Raw genomic sequence first — 19950 nt, forward strand, 5'->3', positions numbered from 1 at the left:
AATGAATAAAACTTCACCGGTAAGTTGAATCCTTGCTTCTTCATGAACATTCTGCATAAAACTATTTTTCCATATTACAGAATGCTGCGTGCTCTGGATTCGGACCGTTTTCAGGTGATGTTCCGTTATTTTGAAGATCGAGCCATCCAGAAAGACAAGTCAGGTAAGACTCAGTTTTCTACTCGTGCATGGAAGTAAAAGTAAGTAAACTGTCATGAAACTGTCATCATCATCATCATCATCTCTGCTCCTCCTCTTCCTCAGGGATGATGCAGTGTGTGATTGCGGTTGGTGACAAGGTCTTTGATGTTTTCCTTCAAATGATGGCAGACAAGGTAGATGCCGAAAGAATACAGGTTGAATATAAAGGTGTTTGAAACCTGTTGAGTTTTATTTACATCTTTATTTCCTGCACCAGCCCAAGACGAAGGCTCACGAAGAGGAGCTGGAGCGCCACGCGCAGTTCCTGCTGGTCAACTTTAATCACATCCACAAGCGGATCAGACGCGTGGCTGATAAATACCTCTCGTCCCTGGCTGAAACGTAAGCATTCAGCTCACTGTGGAAGGCGCTACATGGATTTCAGACTTCTTTGCTACTCTAATCCTTTCTTATTTTGCTCATATCCACCATAACACAATCACAGTGGTTAACATCTTAATTCTTTATGTAACTTATTAAATGGCTGTTATTCTAATTACAACTGAGCTACCAGTTCATGCTCAGCACTGAGCATTTGAAGGTTAAGGCTGCTTTCAGACTAGCTGTTGTTTTTTTCACTACCAGCATATGATTTACATGTGATTCAGGGGGGAAATGACCATGTTAAATAAAATAGTGCTACAGGCGCTTTAGTTACAGTGGAGCACTTCCTGAGCAGGAAATAGGTCAATCTGGTGACAAGGACTTTTTAACTTACAAAATAATCAGGGTGTAGTTTGTGGAACGAGCCAGAAGGTGCGTGTGTTTGCCAACTGGAGTTGTTGGGTGTGTGTGGTAAGGGGGGTTTGGTAGGGCATATAGGTGTGTGTGTGGGTGGGTGGAGTTGGCAGTGCAGAGGTGTGTGTGTGTGTTTGTGTGTGTATCGTTGTACTGTATGTATGGGTGTTTGTGTCTGGGGTTGTTGGTGGGGCAGGGTGTGTGTGTGTAAGGGGGGTTGGAGAGGTGTGGTGGGTTGGTAGGGCAGGGGTGTGTGTTGGGAGGTTGGTAGGGCAGGGGTGAATGAATGCGTGTGTATATTGATGTATGAATGGGTGTGTGTGTCAGTGGGGTTGTGTGTGTGTTGGGGGGTAGTGTGTGTGTGTGTGTGTGTGTGTTTTGCGACAGTGTGTTTCACCTTGTTTCAAGAAAAAATAAAATACTTTTAATAAGTCAAAACAACAGCTAAATAAAGAGTTAAACCAGTCTTTGTTTCAGTTTTATTAATGACCATAAAAAGTGATCTTTAGTAAGAGATACACGAGTCAGTTAGCTGATACTATTTGGGAGATAGTAGTAAGGTTGTTGTTGTCACCGTCATGTGAGCTGCATATGAGCATAAAGCTCAGGGGCCAAAGCAGCCTATGGGGCATGTTCATGCTCGGCAGTGAGTGTCAGGCAAACCTGGGATTTCACAACCCATGAGCTTCACATCAGGGCGGTTACTTGGAGCCCTATCATTCTGACATGGTCTCATTCTGACAGGCCAATCAGAAAACAGCTGACTACAAGACAATAACAACAAAAGGTCTTAAGGTGCTGTGATGATTCAGATTTTTATACTAATGCACTGATGTGCCTTTGCGTTTGTGTCACAGCTTCCCTCACTTGTTGTGGAGCGGCCGAGTGTTAAAAACGATGCTGGATATTTTGCAGACTTTGTCTCTTTCTCTCAGCGCCGTGAGTTTACACTTCTAATCAGAGTTCTTTCCTTGTATCACGTTTCTATATGCGTCACTCTAACTTTATCACTGTATTTATTCGATTTTTTTTTTGCAGGACATCCACAAAGATCAGCCGTATTATGACATCCCAGATGCTCCTTATCGCATCACTGTTCCTGATACTTACGAAGCCAGAGAGGTAGAAAACCAAGGCAGCAGGCTTGCCTGGGTTGTTTCCCTTAAATTGAAGCGTGTTCCTCGTTTCATTTTGTTCGATGCTAAACAATAACCTGGCCTCAATATTCATGAAGAAATGAATATATAATTGAAGACCTATGAGCTCGTGATTTGAATGATGCAGTCGATAAAGTGACTAATATGTAAGAGTTTGTCTTAGTTGAAGAAATGCAGAATTGTAATTTCTTTTCTGATGCAGAGTATTGTGAAAGACTTCGCTGCACGCTGTGCTGAGATTCTGAAGGAAGCTATGAAGTGGGCACCGTCGGTCACTAAATCTCATCTACAGGTCAGTTTCGACAGGAGGGTCATAAAAGATCTCTTGTGTTTTATTGTATGTGATTTGAATGAACAGAGATGCGTAGATGCGTTTGTATAGTGCTCGGACAGCTGACGAGCCACTCAGCAACTTTACAGGAATACAGATGTAGTGAGACTGTTTATCATGATGTCGAGAGGTTGAGTATGTCCATACAGTGAATAAGATTAAGGAGCAACAAGTGAAAAGAGAGCATGGCCAGATTCTCTCTCTTTTGGACAATGGAGGAAATGCTTTTCTGTTGCATCACTTGGAAGCTTTAGGGTTTTTTTTCAGTTTCCAGGTGTGATTACTGAAAGCAGAGGTGACACATGGGAAGTTTTCTGGGAGCAGTAGAAGGTGGGTCACATGCTCAAAAGTTGGTCTGAATGTTTGTGTCTTTACTGCAGGAATACCTGAACAAGCACCAGAACTGGGTTTCAGGTCTGTCTCAGCACACGGGCCTCGCTATGGCGACCGAGAGCATCCTGCACTTTGCAGGCTACAACCGGCAGAGCACAGCTTTAGGGGTGAGTCCACACACACACACACACACACACACACACACACACACACACACACAGAGTTAATCCAAGTGAATGCATGGTTAATATGATAAATGAATTTGGACCTAAAAGTTCTATTTTACAGTGTTATTATCATTAGTAGTAGTTGTAGTAATAGTAGTAGTAGTTATATATTTATTCATGATATTTTCTTCAAATAAATAATTTGATTAACAGCCATTTCTCAAAATATACAGAGCTGGCTGTACAGTATATGTAAAATGCTAAGTATCCACACATACATGGAGGCATGCAGATGCAGGACAGTAATCAGTGATGTGATGCTGGGATGTGTCCCAATACAAAGCTGCAACCCTGAAGTAGATTATTTTCCAGCAACAACATATCCTTAGGGGTTGTTATACCACCGCAATTTCCAAAACGATTGTTGTCAGAGCTGCTGTCATAGAAAACGATTCAACACCTTCTGACTGATCCGATCTGAGAATCCAGCAGAATATTTCGATTTACATCCTAATTAGTAGTCATTTTAAGGATAAGTTGAATTTCGGTCATTTGAATGAATGTGCACTGTGTCTCTGCAGACCAATCAGCTCACAGAGAGGCCGGCATGTGTTAAGAAAGATTACTCCAACTTCATGGCCTCGCTGAACCTGAGGAACCGCTATGCAGGAGAGGTGTGTGTGCTGTAGCTCATTCATTACCTGATATTTTCATCAGGTATCCTTAATGATGTCTATCCTCAATGTGTGTGTGTGTGTATTGTAGGTGGCAGGGATGATCCACTTCTTAGAGGCGACACGCGGCACTTCTGATCTGAATAAGCTGATGATCCGGCAGTTGAATGAGGCTCTGGAAAAGCAACAACCAGAAGAATTCACTGAAGCTATGTTCAAAATGGCAGCACTCCTCATCACCTCCAAAGGCATAACAACTTCCTGTTTCCTTCCTTGAATTTGATTTCCAAAGAATCTTTTATTTATCATTTTGAAATGTGAATATTTACGATACTCCCGTTCGTTTCAGCGACTGAATTGTTACCGAATGAATATTTATGTATTGTAGACTGCGACGCTCAGCTCCTGCATCACCTGTGCTGGTCCCCTCTGAAAATGTTTACTGAGAATGGCATGGAGACCGCTATAGCCTGCTGGGAATGGCTTCTAGCAGCTAGGACTGGCGTGGAGGTCCCGGTAATGCAGTTAAAGTAGAAAGAAAGAAAAAAATAATAATGAACTTAGAAGAACATTCACATTCTTAAAAAAATGTCATCATCTGCGTGCAGTTTATGCGTGAGATGGCCGGTGCCTGGCAGATGACGGTAGAGCAGAAGATGGGGCTGTTCTCTGAGGCAGAAGTGGAAGCTGATCCACTGGCAGCGTCTGAGGAGAGCCAGCCCAAACCCTGTACCCCTAACGTCATCCCCCATTACATCTGGATCGAGGTTAGAGAACATTCATACACTGAATTCTCGAAATCTCAAAGCTTCCTTCTCCGATAATCTCTCTAAACTGTAGTAATAACATATTCTATTCTATTATTAACTATAATTACGAAGCATTTTTGACTATTGTATTCAAACAATATATTTTTTTTTAGTAATGAGTTCAAGAAATACCTGCAGGGTTTTATTGCTGTGCGCGGTCATGTGACTTCAAGGTTGCGCTTAGTTTCCAGATTTTGTTGACACACACGAAGAGGATTTAAACGTCACATCACACCTAATAGTGGAATCTGCAGTCGAGCCATCGACTCCCAGACAACACAGATTACTGACGTCTTGCCTCTGAGTTCCTTAAAGATCTGAAAGAGTCGTTTCTGTCAGTTGGTCTAAATCCTTTCATTATATTTATGGTCCTCCAGTTTCTGGTCCAGCGCTTTGAGATCGCAAAATACTGCAGCGCAGACCAGGTGGAGATTTTCAGCAGCCTGCTGCAGAGGTCGCTCTCTCTCACAGTGGGAGGCCCGAAAAGCAGCCTGAACCGTCATGTTGCAGCTATCGGACCTCGCTTCAGGTTTTCTGCCTCCTTTTTTTCCTCATATAGTCATGTTTCATATTCCACTAAAAAATAAAATGATGTTCGTCGGTTTTTGCTTGCAGGTTGCTGACGCTTGGCCTTTCGCTGCTTCATTCTGACGTGGTTAGCAATGCCACCATCCGCAACGTGCTTAGAGAGAAGATCTACTCCACTGCCTTTGATTACTTTAGGTATTTTTTTTTTCTCCATGGATTTGATCATCTGCTTCTTAAACGATTGTATCCATGGGTTGTTTAATGAGAAGCATTTTATAATCACTGATGTTTTTTCATTTTCAGTGTGGCTTCCAAATTCCCCACGCAGGGGGACAAGCGCCTGCGAGAGGACATCAGTGTCATGATCAAGTTCTATGCCAGCATCCTCTCGGACAAGAAGTACCTTGCTGCTAGCCAGCTCGTGCCACCGGGTGAGCCTGGCGCCAATCCCCCTCAAAGCTCCCTATCCGCCGGGATTTTCGGATCGCTAATCGTTTCCAGCACTTCTCCGATATCGATCTTAAGTAAGCCTGCCTTGCTCCGCCTGTGCTGACTTGCACTGCCTTCGGGAGCATGCCATCGCAGTTCCAATTTGCCACCGGGCAAATTTGAAGCCTGCACCTTAAAAATAAAAAAATGCACGACTTCACCGCGGCCGCCGATTTATCAATTTGTTGCGAATTGAGAAATGGCTCCGCCCCCATCAGTCCCCCCACCAAATGCCACCTTTTGATAAACATTGTAGAAAGCATTCTCTCATCCACACATATAGCACGCTCATGTAGAATGCATGGTCATTTGTAGTAGTAGAAGACTAACGTAGACTCCATCTGCCCCTTAAAGAGCCCTTCATCCGTGTTTTTGTACCACTGGCACAAGAAGGCATATAGGAAAGCAGAAATGGCTTGAAATTTGTAGTGTAGTGTATGGATAATTATCCATGAAAATAGGACAAGGTAGACTAAATGTGCTGGAATTACAACAGGGGATCTACTGTAAAGCGATGAAGGGATCAGAATCGGATTGAAAATGATAAAGAGAAAAATGGGTGTATGCATATTGAAGGAGATTTTGCTCGATTTTTGGCAGACAACCAAGACCCGTCGCTTAACAGCCTGTCGGTGATGACTGCTGCCGACCCCAGGAACACAATGGACATGTCAGTGGGCACGCGCCAACAGAGCACCCAGGGCTGGATCAACACCTACCCGCTGTCTAGCGGAATGTCCACCACTTCCAAGAAATCGGGTATGACCGCTCTGGACTGCTTTGATGTAATTGTATATTTGTGTTAAGTTCACACTCCCCGTAATGCAATGAGCTCCAGGCTAGAGGTGTGCATCATAACTGGAAAGTCTACATCTATGGCGTATGATGCTTTTAGGACAAAGAGCGGTTATGTTCCTTAGCCACAGAGCGTGTTTCTTTCATTCATTCCTATAGTAATGTACCGTTTTTTTTTTATTGTTTTTTTTTTATTTATATTAGAGAGATTCTTTACAAATCACCCTATTACACGCTGTCCTCAGGATCCTGAGAAAGTTGCCAAAAGAGACACCGAGACAAGGTTTTCTGAAGTATTAGGAATTGGCATGCACGTGCTGCCAAGATGTGCCAGTATGTGTAGGTTTCCGATTGGCCAGGGACAGGAACGCGTTTGTCTGATGTTCAGCACAAGTGATTGAGTAGATTGAGTGATTGAGTAGAAAACTCTGACTAACATCTGCTTCAGACTAGTTGTAGATAACGACAAGGGGTTGATATATACAAACCTTCATGTGTGTTTTTTTTACGCTTGTTAGAAAATGTCACGCGAAAACGGGTGCAAAGGAAAAAAAGAAAATCTGTAGGCAAAATTCAGGATTGGTCAGAATTTCTTTAGGAGCAGGATTTAAACAACCTACAATTAGCAGGTGCTTTATTCAGGGCCACGCTGTTTCAGTAATTTTCCCTTTCCTTCTTTATTTGGTACAGGAATATCAAAGAAGAGCAACAGAGGCACTCAGCTGCACAAGTATTACATGAAGCGCAGAACACTACTACTGGCTTTACTGGTAAACCTCTTCACCATTTTCTTTTCGTGCAGCGTACAGTTACGGCATTCACTAAATTCCAGGGGTTTCGTCACCATGGCGTAAAGTGGGCGTGTTTCCGGAGGTCTTGGAAAAATGGCCTCTTTAAAAAAACAAACAAAAAAAAAACAGCATACTACGAAGGACAAAGCAGTCATACAGGTAGATTTATTTTAGAAAACAAATAAACAACCAAAAACTGGTTAGGGTTAGGATTAGATTATCAAATAGGCCACGCCTACCCGATGATGCAATATCTATAATACGCTGTTCTGAAATCCCTGGAAATAAGTGCCTGCCGTACAGTTATCCATGGGGCTTGTTAGCATGCTAGCACAATGCTGGCACAATTTCTCAAACTAAGCCCTTTAAGCCAGTAGAGCTCTCGCTCAGGCTCTTAATTCTGTCCGTCTTTCCTCATCCAGGCAAGTGAGATCGAGCGTCTGACCACATGGTACAACCCACTGTCTGCTCAGGAGCTGGCCATCTCTACAGAACAGTCTGTAGAGACCAGCATTGCTAACTGGAGGTCCAAATATATCAGTCTGAGTGAGAAACAGTGGAAAGACAACGTCAATCTGGCCTGGAGTATCTCTCCTTACCTTGCTTTGCATCTCCCATCCAGGTACCATGCAGCTGAAGTGAGAGAAAAAAATGATAAGAATAATAATAAAAAAAAATACAATTAAAATATTCATTCTATTTTTAATGTATTTATTATTTTTTAATTTATTAATTAGTTATCAACAATTTTTTTATTTTATTAATGTGTTCATTATTAATGTGTGTGTTAACCTTCCCGCTTCCTACTCTGTAACCGTCGTGCTGTAGATGGGAAGCAGATGATGGTGGGAATTGGTGCTGATTCTATTCCAATTAAAATGGGATAATATATATATATATATATATATATATATATATATATATATATATATATATATATATATAAAAAGCTTTCCGTTTAAGTGATTTGACTTATAAAGACTGACATATAAACTCTCCACGATGATGTATTTGCTCTGATAAATTATCTAGACATATTGTATAAATACTATAAACATATATATACATACAAACCTTCAGATTTAAAATTATTATTATTTTATTAGTTTTTTTTTTTAACATTTGGATGCATCATGTCAACAATGTACGACTATATCTGGAACATTAAAACTTTGAATGCATTTTAGACAGATTCCCTAATGACACCTTCCCATCTTAATAAGAATAAAGCCATTTTGTTGTTTTGGCTGGAATTTTGTCATCTAGTTTTGTGATCTTTTTGCCCCCTGTTTTGCAGGTTTAAAAACACAGAGGCCATTGTGGCTGAAGTGACTCGGCTGGTTCGGCTGGACCCCGGGGCAGTCAGCGATGTTCCAGAGGCTGTCAAGGTAAGTTGCTTTCAGGGGGGAAGAAAAAAACAGACGGGTTATAAAGAGAAAAGGAAAGCTGGCTTAAAAAGGTCTAGTTGTGTAGAGCACTGTGTGTGTGTGTGTGTGTGTGTGTGTGTGTGTGTGTGTGTGTGTGTGTGTGTGTGTGTGTGTGTGTGTGTGAGAGAGAAGTCACTGTGTGATTAGATATAAAGCAACAGTTGCACTCAGGTGCCAGTAATTAACCTGTGTGACAGCTTGTGACTGTTGATTTATACACTGCTTAATCTTATTTTTTCAGTTCCTGGTTACATGGCACACCATTGATGCTGACTCACCTGAACTGAGCCACATCCTGTGTTGGGCCCCTGCTGACCCCCCGACCGGTCTGTCCTATTTCTCCAGCATGTATCCTCCTCACCCCCTTACTGCGCAGTACGGAGTCAAAGTGCTGCGCTCCTTCCCTCCGGTGCGTAACTCTGATCAGTCCACAATGTGTTATTTCTAGTAGAAGGTGGAGTTTATTACATGTTTTTTAATGGCACTAAAACTCCTCGTGTAGCTTTTCGGTTACTGCTTATAGAAAAAACGTATATGCTGGAACAATGAAACCCCTTTCTGGACAATGTGATCTCATGCGTTAAACATAACCCACACACGTGACCTAAATGGTGATGGAAAACATGGCAAGAGTTTTATTTTTACAGTGATAGTCTTTTGGATGGCCGCGTTGAAATTGGATATCGACAAACACCTTGACAAGTCAAGGCCAAAGAAAAGATGACAAAGCTGCAAAAGATAATATGTAATACCTGCTCAGGTGCAGAATGGCACACCTTGCCCTTTTTTTCTAATTATAGCCCCAGTTCTTCAAGAGGCAAGTTTCAAGCTTGCTCTGGTTGCTTAGAAATTTAGTTCCCTCTTTGCGGCTACAACACATTCCAATTTTGTGTGAAGGTACCACTAGATTTGGGTTCATTCCTTCACAATAACATTAGTGAGGTCAGGGATTGATGCTGGATGAGGAGGTCTGGGGTATAAGCAGTTGTTCAGTGGGGTTAAGTTTTTTCAGGGCGAAAGCATTCCACTCGAGTTCTTCCGCCTCAACCGATTATGTCTTTATTGAGCTGGCTTTTTTCACAGGGCCATTGTCGTGCTGGTTTGAGCTGCAGTGAAGAGAAATCGTGATGCGACAGCATTCAAGACGTTCTAATCAATTGTGTGCTTTCAGTTTGAGGAAGACCTACATACATTTGACTGTATAGTGCATCAGGCCAACCGCTATGTTTTATCACGTGTACTGTTAGCGTGGAATCCGTCGGATGGATTTTGTTACCTCGGCATTTGGCTCTTACCTTCAAAAAGTCATCTAATATTGTTAAAATTCAGGCCAGGATTGTTTCTAGGTCCAAGGAGGTGGATTAACATTTTTTATTTTCTCTCTCTCTCTTTAAGGATGCGATTCTGTTCTACATTCCACAAATTGTTCAAGCGCTCCGGTATGACAAGGTACTAAGTTTTGTCTTGTTGCAGTTTTCCTAAACACACACAGGACGGTGTTTTCTCTTGTGTCTCATGATTGCGTGTCCTTCTTTTCTCTGTGACAGATGGGGTATGTGCGCGAATACATATTGTGGGCTGCACAGAAATCCCAGCTGCTCGCTCATCAGTTCATCTGGAACATGAAGACCAACATCTACCTGGATGAGGAGGGGCACCAGAAAGACCGTGAGTAACTGGAGAGTGATCAGAATGAGACAAAATATTCGTTAGATCCCAATCCCACACACTCACTTCTCCCGTCTCAGCCCCCCGTTAACAAACCATCACTCAACCACTCACCCGTTTCCACAGTAACGTTATAGTTATAAAATATATAACTAGTTTTAATAGCTTGTTTAAATGACATGGCTCTGGTGTATTAGCTGTTTGAGGATGTGTTATGTAGGTTTTTATTCACTACTACTAATAAATGTTCAGGCAAATCTTTGAGATGAAAAACCCCATTTGATTTACAAGCTTTTTATACGCAGCCGACATCGGTGAGCTGCTGGAACAGATGATGGAGGAGATCACAAGCTCTCTGTCTGGCCCGGCTAAAGATTTCTACCAGCGCGAGTTTGATTTCTTCAACAAGATCACCAACGTCTCTGCCATTATTAAGTATGCTGCCTCACTCCAGTCAGTAATAAGGGAGCATTTCTGTTGTTCTCGGATTCACACCGTGTTTTTTTTTTTTCCTTCCCTTCTCGTCAGGCCGGTTCCTAAAGGCGAGGAGCGGAAAATAGCTTGCCTCAAAGCTTTGTCTGATATCAGAGTTCAGCCAGGTGAGTTCTAATTTCCACAGCATGTTAATTTTACACTTTTGTGCTATCAGATTTATTTGTCTTTATTTTAATTGGTGTTTTTGATCTGTTTGCTCTTCCAGGCTGCTACTTACCGAGCAATCCTGAAGCCATTGTTCTGGATATTGACTATGAGTCAGGAACTCCCATGCAGAGGTGTGGCCTCTGACCCAAATAAAGCAAACCACGTACATTATTACTGTAATAATGCAGCTAATTGTAGTGCAGTAATAAATAAGGATAAATAAGTAAAAACCAGTAAGGGAATACCAGTAATAAGCAATAATAAGGGAAAACCAGTCAGGTGTTTGTGGTTGTGGAGGAATTCTGCCAGAAAACCATTGATTTCTAAACAAAAAAAAGGTCGATAACACAGCTGTTTCTGTCCATAACACAACTGTTCAACTCTGAACTGAATATTCTGCTCCAATTTGTTTTGTTTTTTTCTTTTCCAAAATATATCAGTTCAGTACAGAAACGATCTGTTTCCTGGTATTTTTTTTTTTTTAACTTTAATTGTATGTATTCATTTATTTATTTTTATTCATGAATACATACAATTAAAGTTCAAAATTCATTTAAAAATATCTATATCTATATATCTATTCTTATTGAGCAAGCCAGAGGCTGCAAGGGAAAAAAACTTCCTGAGATGAGTCGAGGAAGAAACCTTGAGAGGAACCAGGCTCAGACCCAACACTAGAGTTCATAGCAGAACCATAGACTGGCTCGTTCCTTGCGTACCGCAGAATAGCTGAAACTGGTTAAAATGGTCTTGATACCAGACAGACTTGCATCTGATAGCTTTTTTTTAAAAACACATCAAAACTTTGAAGGTGTGATTTCAGACATCATGCTAGAACTAATCTCACTGTCGGGTGACACCCAGATGAAGGATGGCTTAACTGTTGAGTCTCTTGGTTCCTCTAAGTGTTTCTTCCTCATATCATCTCAGTAAGGTTTTTTTTTTCCAAAACCGTCGTCTCTGACTTGCTTATTAGGGAAAAATATCAAGTTAAAATTAATATCCTATTCCTGTAAATCTGCTGTGGGACAATTTCCATTGAATTGATTTCCTCACACAGAGAAGGTTTGATCAGGTTCGGGAAGCTTTGTAGATGTCGGGTTTCCTCGGGCTGCCTCACATTTCATGTAACACAACATTTCTTTTCATTTGTTTGTATTATTCAGTGCTGCCAAAGCGCCTTATCTGGCAAAGTTCAGAGTCAAGCGGTGTGGAGTGAGTGAGCTTGAGAAAGAAGGTGTGTTTTTCTGTCTGTCTGTCTGTCTGTCTGTCTGTCTCTGTCTGTCTGTCTGTCTGTCTGTCTGTCTTATCATTAGTGGCTTTTTCTTTATAATTCTAAGTTTAATTCTTGGGGTTTTTGTCCAATTCCACTGGCTTAGAGGCCATGGTGACACTTTTATAGCTACATGGTCCAAACCATAATTGCAGTAATTGTGGTCCAGTGTCCGTATAAACAATACAAAACATCCAAAATTCCAACTTTTAGGAATTATTTAAAGAAGTGTGCTTTAGATTAAAAGTAGAAACGTACATTAGTTAATATCAGACATTTTCTTCATTAAACGTAGTTAATAGCACTCACACTCGCACTTTTCTGCTCGACTCGTTGATCACTGCCAGCATGCGTTTATCGTGATTATTCCAGGTCTGCGCTGCCCCAGCGATTCTGTAGAAGACGGCGATGAGAACTCCGAAGCCGTCCAGAAAGTCTGCTGGCAGGCGGCCATCTTTAAAGTAGGAGACGACTGCAGACAGGTTAGTCATCGTCCAAAACATTTTCAAGCGCACAGCTCTTTGGAATACGATGAGAATGGTTTCAGATGATAAATCTTATCTGTTGTTCCAGGACATGCTGGCGCTGCAGATCATCGGGCTCTTTAAGAACATCTTCACATTGGTGGGGCTCGACCTGTTCGTATTCCCGTACAGGGTTGTTGCCACGGCGCCTGGAGTGAGTTTTTAATTTTTCTAATTTTCTGTGAATGAGCACTTTTTTTTTTATTGTCGGATTATAAAGTTCCCATGCAGATGCAAATCAGGTGCAAGAACAGTGCAATTTAGAGTCCCATGTTGTCCTGCTGGAGGCAATAAATAAATCAGAATAAAAATAATTTGTGTGTGTAAAAAAATAAAAAAATTAAAAAATAATCTCTGTACGTGTCTTAAAGTGTGGTGTGATCGAGTGTATCCCGGACTGTAAGTCCCGTGATCAGCTGGGCAGGCAGACCGACTTTGGCATGTACGACTACTTCAGAAACAAATACGGCGACGAATCCACTCTGGCTTTCCAGAAGGTGACGTATTTCACGACAAACACTCCACTACTTTCATATTAACCTTAAGAACTGGTAGAAATCAAACACGACAGACCTGCTAGGAAAATAATCACCGGGATTGTGTGATGATTAGTTTCCAAATACAGCATATTCTGTAGAGTTTTATTATTTATTGTGGAACGTCTCTGTAAAAAAAAAAAAGTATTTTTCTTTTGGTACTGATGTCACATCAGATACAGATTTACAAAAATGTAGATTGTTACGTTACTAAGGAAAAAATAAAGAAATAAACTATAGTGATACTAAACTACACTGATAGAAAAAGAATCGAGACGTTCTAACCAATCAGAATGAGTATTCAGCATTACTGCTGTGGTGTAATAGATAAAATAATCCATAAAGCAGCATCACAGAAATCAAACCAAGGTGACGGTGGTCCAAGGAAAACCCCCCTGAGACGACCTGAGAATATCAGAAAAGAAACACTTTTTTTCTCCAGCACACATCAGCACAATTAGGAGTCATTTCATATAGACTCTGAGTCACTACAGAGTCACCGAGTGCTACGTGTGAGTGTGTCATCGTAGCTTTGTGAGTAATGGTGTGTGATAACTGACAAGATTATTGTAGGATTAAATAACTGTCAGAATGCTACTACTGGGCTCTTAATCCTCAACCCACTTTATCAGCTATATCACCGGATCTTATTCTCGAGTTCTAAACAGCTTTTGTGGGGGAAAAAAAGGCTTCTGTCAAGTGAATAGGTTTCAGCTGTAAAAACGGTTCAGTTGCATGCGTTCATGACTGATGTCTGTTCTCTTAAGCAGACAGCCAGGTGTCCTCTAATGCATTGCCTGTGCTCTTGTGTCCACCAGGCGCGGTATAATTTCATCCGCAGCATGGCAGCCTACAGCCTGCTTCTCTTCCTGCTGCAGATCAAAGACCGACACAACGGCAACATCATGCTGGACAGCAAAGGCCATCTGATTCACATCGGTGCGTTTGTCTCTGTCGGCTTTTTTAAAGCATGGCAAGAAAAGTTAGGCCATAAATCTTTTTTTTTTTTTTAAGAAAAAAATAAAATAAAAAAGGGCAAGAACAGATATAACTTGAAATATAACAGAATGTAGACGTAACATGGGGAAGTTCCTGCAATATATAGAAATAATTCATTCATTCATTAATTTTCTACCGCTTAACCGAACCACCTCGGGTCACGGGGAGCCTGTGGCGTCATCAATCTCAGGCGTCATCGGGCATCGAGGCAGGATACACCCTGGACGGAGTGCCAACCCATCACAGGGCACACACACTCTCATTCACTCGCTCACTACGGACAATTTTCCAGAGATGCCAATCAAACTAGCATGCATGTCTTTGGACCGGGGGAGGAAACCGGAGTACCCGGAGGAAGCCCCCGAGACACAGGGAGAACATGCAAACTCCAAACACACAAGGCGGAGTCGGGAATCGAACCCCCAACCCTGGAGGTGTGAGGCAAACCACTAAGCCACCATGCCCCCAGAAATAATTCTAAATAAAATAATATAATTTCTAAATGAACACAACAATTTGTCTTTACAAATGTTACTATTGACACTGAAATTAGAATCTATTAGAAATATTTACACGAGTTTCTCAGTATTTGATTCGTCCCCTTTTTTGACAGTGTGCCCCAAACTGGCACGGACTCCACGAGTTTGTGTGAAACCTGACGATCCGTTTTAGATCAAAAGCCATCAGTGTCGTCTGAACAAATGCTTCAGTAAAAGAAATTAGATGGCAGGAAATATTGACCTTTTGCACAAAGCAGTTAACACGGTCAATGCCACACCTGCTGGTGTTTAAACTGGAACCTGGAAATAGTGCAGAATCTTGAATATGAAAGATATTGAATTTTGAAACTTTCTTTGTTTTTAATATAAACAATTTTCACTGTGGGTGCAGATTTTTGGATCCCACTGTACTGTATATGTACTTAAACATGGTGTGTGTGTGTGTGTGTGTGTGTGTGTGTGTGTGTGTGTGTGTGTATGTATGTATGTGTATGTGTGTATATGTGTGTGTGCGTGTATGGATGTGTGTTTGTGTGTGTGTGTGTGTGTGTGTGTGTGTGTGTGTGTGTGTGTTACCGTTTCAATTCATTTTAAAAGCTTAATTTCACATCGTCTCTAAAGATATTTCAAATATTTATTTCTTTTTTTTTTTTTTAAACTCTTGGTATGTTTTCTGTAACCAGTAAATCACAGGTTTATATTAATGAGTCATTATGAAACCAAGACTTAGTGTATAGTCTAATAGCAGTAACTTTTAGTTTACTAAGACGAACATAAAATTAAAGATCTAGGTTTTTCTGGAAGGAGTCTCCAGTTTTAGTACTTCAGTCACAGTTAAGAACTGTATAAAAGGAGACATCTGAGGCTATAGATTTACAAATGTAGACCCTGGGTGTATAAATGTAACTACAAATGGCTAAAACTGGTGAATTGGTCTTTAATAAATAAGAAGGAAGAGGAGCATGCTGTTACATTTTTATGTAGATAACATCACCACAGCATGACATCACTGATTTGTTTATTCTTCTTATTATTTTTGTTGGCTGTAGATTTTGGCTTTATGTTCGAGAGCTCTCCTGGTGGAAACCTTGGCTGGGAGCCAGACATCAAGCTGACCGACGAGATGGTGATGATCATGGGGGGCAAAATGGAGGCCACTCCATTTAAGTGGTTCATGGAGATGTGTGTACGTGGATATCTTGCTGTAAGGTGAGACGTGCACCTCGTAAATATTTCACCATGAGGGATAAGGTGTAAGGCCAGGACACAAGGGTTAGAGTTCAGCCTGATTTTGAGGGAGCCTTGAGAAATCTATGTACAGCGTCTATGTTCTATGTCTAAATCTATGTTCTTTCATATTTGCACTCTAACCTGTTTCTGTTCGTCTTCTGTTCGGAATAACCCAAGGCCGTATATGGACGCTGTGGTGTCGTTGGTGACCTTGATGCTGGATACTGGCCTTCCTTGCTTCAGAGGACAGACCATAAAACTGCTCAAGTATGTTGGGTCTCGTTTCACTTTTAACAGTAGATGTTGTCACCATCATCATCTTCAAGCTGCACTCACTGGGGATTATAAATCATTGCCGTGTACATGTCTAGAAGAGCATTAGAGCATTTACACACTTGGGTTTCAAATCCTTGAGTCTCACCACAATATTGCTATTGTATACAATGTACAAGCTTCATCTATTTGCAGCTTTTTGTCATTTTGGTGCCAGCATTCAAGCTGAGGTGAAGAAGAACAAGAGCAACTTTTAGATATGTGGTGTGTCCTCATGCAGGAACGGATTTTCAGTATAAATACATTGGGAATAAGTGTTCTGGACTGAGCACAAGACAAGTCTTTATAATTACAGCTGCAGGTCCAAATCTACAATATCCACTGATACAATCAGGAGTTTTGAACATGAACACTGTTCTTTAATCAGTGAATATTTCTTCTAAATATATATATGTAAAAAAAACAACCCAATACACAAACCATTGTAGAAATTACATTATTTACAGGTGATAGTCATCTAATTACAATATTATCTAAAAGTTGGTTTATTTCACGAATTCCATTCAAAAAGTGAAACTTGTATATTATATTCATTCATTACACACAGACTGCTACCAGTACCTGGTTTAAGGACCATGCTATCCCTGTTCTTAATTGGCCAGCAAACTCGACTGACCTTAACCCCATAGACAATCTATGTGGTATTGTGAAGAGGAAGATGCGATATGCCAGACCCAACAATGCAGAAGAGCTAAAGGCCACGATCAGAGCAACCTGAGCTCTCATAACACATGAGCATTGCCACAGTGATCGACTCCATGCCACGCCGCATTGCTGCAGTAATTCAGACAAAAGGAGCCCCAACTAAGTATTAAGCGCTGTACATACTCATACTTTTCAGTGCCCAGATTTCTAAAAATCCTTTCTTTGTATTGGTCTTGAGTAATATTCTAATTTTCTGAGATACTGAATTTGGGATATTTCTTAGTTGTCAGTTAAAATCATGAAAATGAAAAGAAATAAACATTTGAAATATATCAGTCTGTGTGTAATGAATGAATATAATATACAAGTTTCACATTTTGAATGGAATCAGTGAAATAAATGAACTTTTTGATGATATTCTAATTACATGACCAGCACCTGTTCCCTTCTGAGTCTGGTTCCTCTCGAGGTTTCTATCATCTCAGGGAGTTTTTCCTCACCTCCGTTGCCTCAGGCTTGTTCATTAGGGAAAGATGTCAGAGATAGAATTTGTATACTTAAAAATGTTTTTATTCCGTTTCTATATTTCTGCAAAGCTGCTTTGAAACAATGTCCGTTGTCAAAAGCGGCATTCAAATAAACTGAATTGAAATGGAATATTTTGTTGTTTGTGTAATTGCAGGCAAAGGTTCAACCCCAACATGAGTGAAAAGGAAGCTGCTGCATTTATGATTAAAGTCATCGAGCGCTGCTTCCTCAGCAGCAGGTACAAGCTTATTATTATTATATTATTATTATTATTAGTGTTAGTAGTAGTAGTTCATATTAAACCAGTCTGTCAGTATAGGAGACTTTCGGGTTTTGAAATAGCGAACGCTGGCTCATTCTAAACTCTGTGGTAATGGAGTCCTGGGATATCTTTTTTCACACTACTCACACTTTACCCGGGATTATCAATTAATCCTGGCTATTCCGTACATTCGAAAACACTTTATTTTATTATTTTTTTGCTATATCAGACATGAATGGAAAAGTAGAGCAAGCAACCGCTTTTAAATAACGGCTCGTCTCACACGATGCCACATCAGTGAGGGGAAAAAAAAAGTCACCATATCATTCCTTCTTTCTGTAGCTGTGTAAAGTACACAACTGTGGTTGTTTCAAAAGCTTCACGGTTTTTGCGACAGCAGGTAAAATTATTACAAAAGTGAATCTGGCTTTAATTTGGCGTCAACGTCGGTCAATTTTAGTAAGTGCAGTCAGTAGCCATGTTGCAGTTTGACTAACAAAACCCTTTTCTCTGTTTTAGGAGCAAAACCTACGACATGCTACAGTATTACCAAAACCAGATCCCGTACTGATGTCGCTCAACTTTATCTTCATTCACTCTCCACCTCCTACCTGTCCCCTTTTCCTCAGAGATTAATGAACGTCCGTATACAAGGACAAGCACTTTACCTAATTCTTAGCGTCGTCATAGTGAATCGACGGTCATTTGTTTCCTGCGGAGCTGCTGCAGTGTCCTCTGTAGTGCATCTGCTGTACAAAACGCTGCATGTGCAATGAGTCGGTTTTGATTTCCGTCATAACCCTTATGTTAACATACCACTGTTGAATCTGCAGGACCAGCTACTCGGTTTGTTTACTAGCACAGAAGCCAGTTTTGTCACCTCGAGCCACATCGTACTGCAGTTTTGCTACCGTGCGGCACGTCTACCTGCAAAGTCTCGTGAGTTAAATAGTGCACTGGATGTTTAATTATTCTCCAGATCAAACCACTACTGTTCTCTTTAAAGACTTAACAGGAGTGCATTTGCATGGACCGGGATAGTCTTTTACCTTGCACTCAGATCTGTAAAGAATCGGCTTCGCTTTATTTATAATCGATTTCAGAGAATTTATTCGTTGCGCTGTCCGGTGGGAAATCATCTGTTAAATGATTTTGTTTTAATAGATTGTTTTAATAGGCATTATCCAGAGCACTGTTGTAGTATATGGAATGTAAAGGTCAACTTTATTTTGTGTGTGTGTTTATGAAGTCTACTATACGTGTGGGGAAATGACGATCCATGGCTAAACGATGACCTAGAGTTTTATTTTTTATTTTTTTTTAAACCTTAACATTCCCATTAGTACACTAATAGATTCTCACCCTCTGTACCTATCAGATATTTTATTCCTTTGGCGTTGATTTATAATTTTTTTCCATTTTATTCAGCTGCACATTAACCCGCATGTTACTGTAGTATCGTTAAAATGCTTGGTTGGAAAGGTGAAGATGCGACGGTAAGCTCTTTTGTGGTGAGCTCAATAGGCTGAGTTGGCTTTTACACAAGCTGCATGGATGTGGAATGGGGATTACTGAGCGCTTGGCAACCCTGATGTACAACGGTTGTGTGTTTTAATTGTTTAAATATGTTCTTATGTCAAAGAATATAAACGGATTAAAAATAAGTGTGTTGTTGGGTTTTTTCTTCCCTAAAGGTACTGTAAAAATGTTTTTTTTAATGCATTTCTGATGCACCATATTTTTCTTCCATTTTCCGCATCACCGTAATGGAATTGAAAAGACATGAAGGCAATATGGTAAAAAAAAAAAAAATTTAAAGCCTTATCTGGAAGGCTGTTTGGCCACTCTGAGTCTTGCTTTCATTAATATTTGAGTAGTTGTAGTGGAACAGAAACACTGAGGTGATCCATGGAGAGCTTCATGCTTCCATGCAGAAATTCAGGAGATCTCATTAATTCACCTCCAGCCTTCAGTATCTCCAAAGATCACCTTTTCTGTTCTGTTCTTTCCCTCTCCTTCTCTTTGTCCTTGAACCATCACACACACACACACACACACACACACACACACACACACACACACACACACACACACACACACACACACACACAGCAGTTGTTCCAGCTCAAGATTGTAAGAATAAGGTAACAGAGTGTGAGTGTATCGGTTCGTTCTTCAGAAGCCCACTCTCTCTCTCTTGGAATTCCATGTCCATCCATACATTAGGCCAAATACAGCATTGCCATGGTAACTGGCTCCCTTGGTACAAAAGAGGGGGTGGGAGTGTTCAGATTGTGTGTGCAGCAGTAATTGGTATTGCCACAGACTACATACCCTAACACCCCCCCCCACATACACCCCACCCCACCC

General features: G+C 40.8%; 1 protein-coding gene across 3 annotated transcripts in view; it reads left to right on the plus strand.

Annotated features, from left to right (window-relative positions):
• Positions 1–19244, plus strand: part of pi4kaa (phosphatidylinositol 4-kinase, catalytic, alpha a) — a 38676-nt gene extending 19432 nt beyond the window's left edge. For 2 of the 3 annotated variants that reach the window (XM_047804688.1, XM_047804689.1), the window contains exons 23-55: positions 81–163; positions 265–335; positions 419–543; positions 1797–1878; positions 1978–2061; positions 2299–2388; positions 2808–2927; positions 3509–3601; positions 3693–3849; positions 3990–4117; positions 4210–4368; positions 4788–4939; positions 5026–5133; positions 5242–5462; positions 6028–6186; positions 6913–6992; positions 7436–7635; positions 8311–8401; positions 8682–8849; positions 9836–9889; positions 9988–10108; positions 10414–10543; positions 10637–10707; positions 10809–10881; positions 11917–11987; positions 12396–12505; positions 12597–12701; positions 12919–13044; positions 13902–14022; positions 15632–15791; positions 15990–16079; positions 17473–17556; positions 18100–19244. In XM_047804688.1, the coding sequence (XP_047660644.1) occupies positions 81–163; positions 265–335; positions 419–543; positions 1797–1878; positions 1978–2061; positions 2299–2388; positions 2808–2927; positions 3509–3601; positions 3693–3849; positions 3990–4117; positions 4210–4368; positions 4788–4939; positions 5026–5133; positions 5242–5462; positions 6028–6186; positions 6913–6992; positions 7436–7635; positions 8311–8401; positions 8682–8849; positions 9836–9889; positions 9988–10108; positions 10414–10543; positions 10637–10707; positions 10809–10881; positions 11917–11987; positions 12396–12505; positions 12597–12701; positions 12919–13044; positions 13902–14022; positions 15632–15791; positions 15990–16079; positions 17473–17556; positions 18100–18151 (3739 nt within the window). In that variant the 3' untranslated portion in view covers positions 18152–19244. The remainder of the gene's footprint in view (positions 1–80; positions 164–264; positions 336–418; positions 544–1796; positions 1879–1977; positions 2062–2298; positions 2389–2807; positions 2928–3508; positions 3602–3692; positions 3850–3989; positions 4118–4209; positions 4369–4787; positions 4940–5025; positions 5134–5241; positions 5463–6027; positions 6187–6912; positions 6993–7435; positions 7636–8310; positions 8402–8681; positions 8850–9835; positions 9890–9987; positions 10109–10413; positions 10544–10636; positions 10708–10808; positions 10882–11916; positions 11988–12395; positions 12506–12596; positions 12702–12918; positions 13045–13901; positions 14023–15631; positions 15792–15989; positions 16080–17472; positions 17557–18099) is intronic. The other variant, XM_027139606.2, reaches the window with a different exon arrangement.
• Positions 19245–19950: the final 706 nt, after the last annotated feature.

Source organism: Tachysurus fulvidraco, chromosome 20 (assembly GCF_022655615.1).
Source record: "Tachysurus fulvidraco isolate hzauxx_2018 chromosome 20, HZAU_PFXX_2.0, whole genome shotgun sequence".
NCBI lineage: Eukaryota > Metazoa > Chordata > Actinopteri > Siluriformes > Bagridae > Tachysurus > Tachysurus fulvidraco.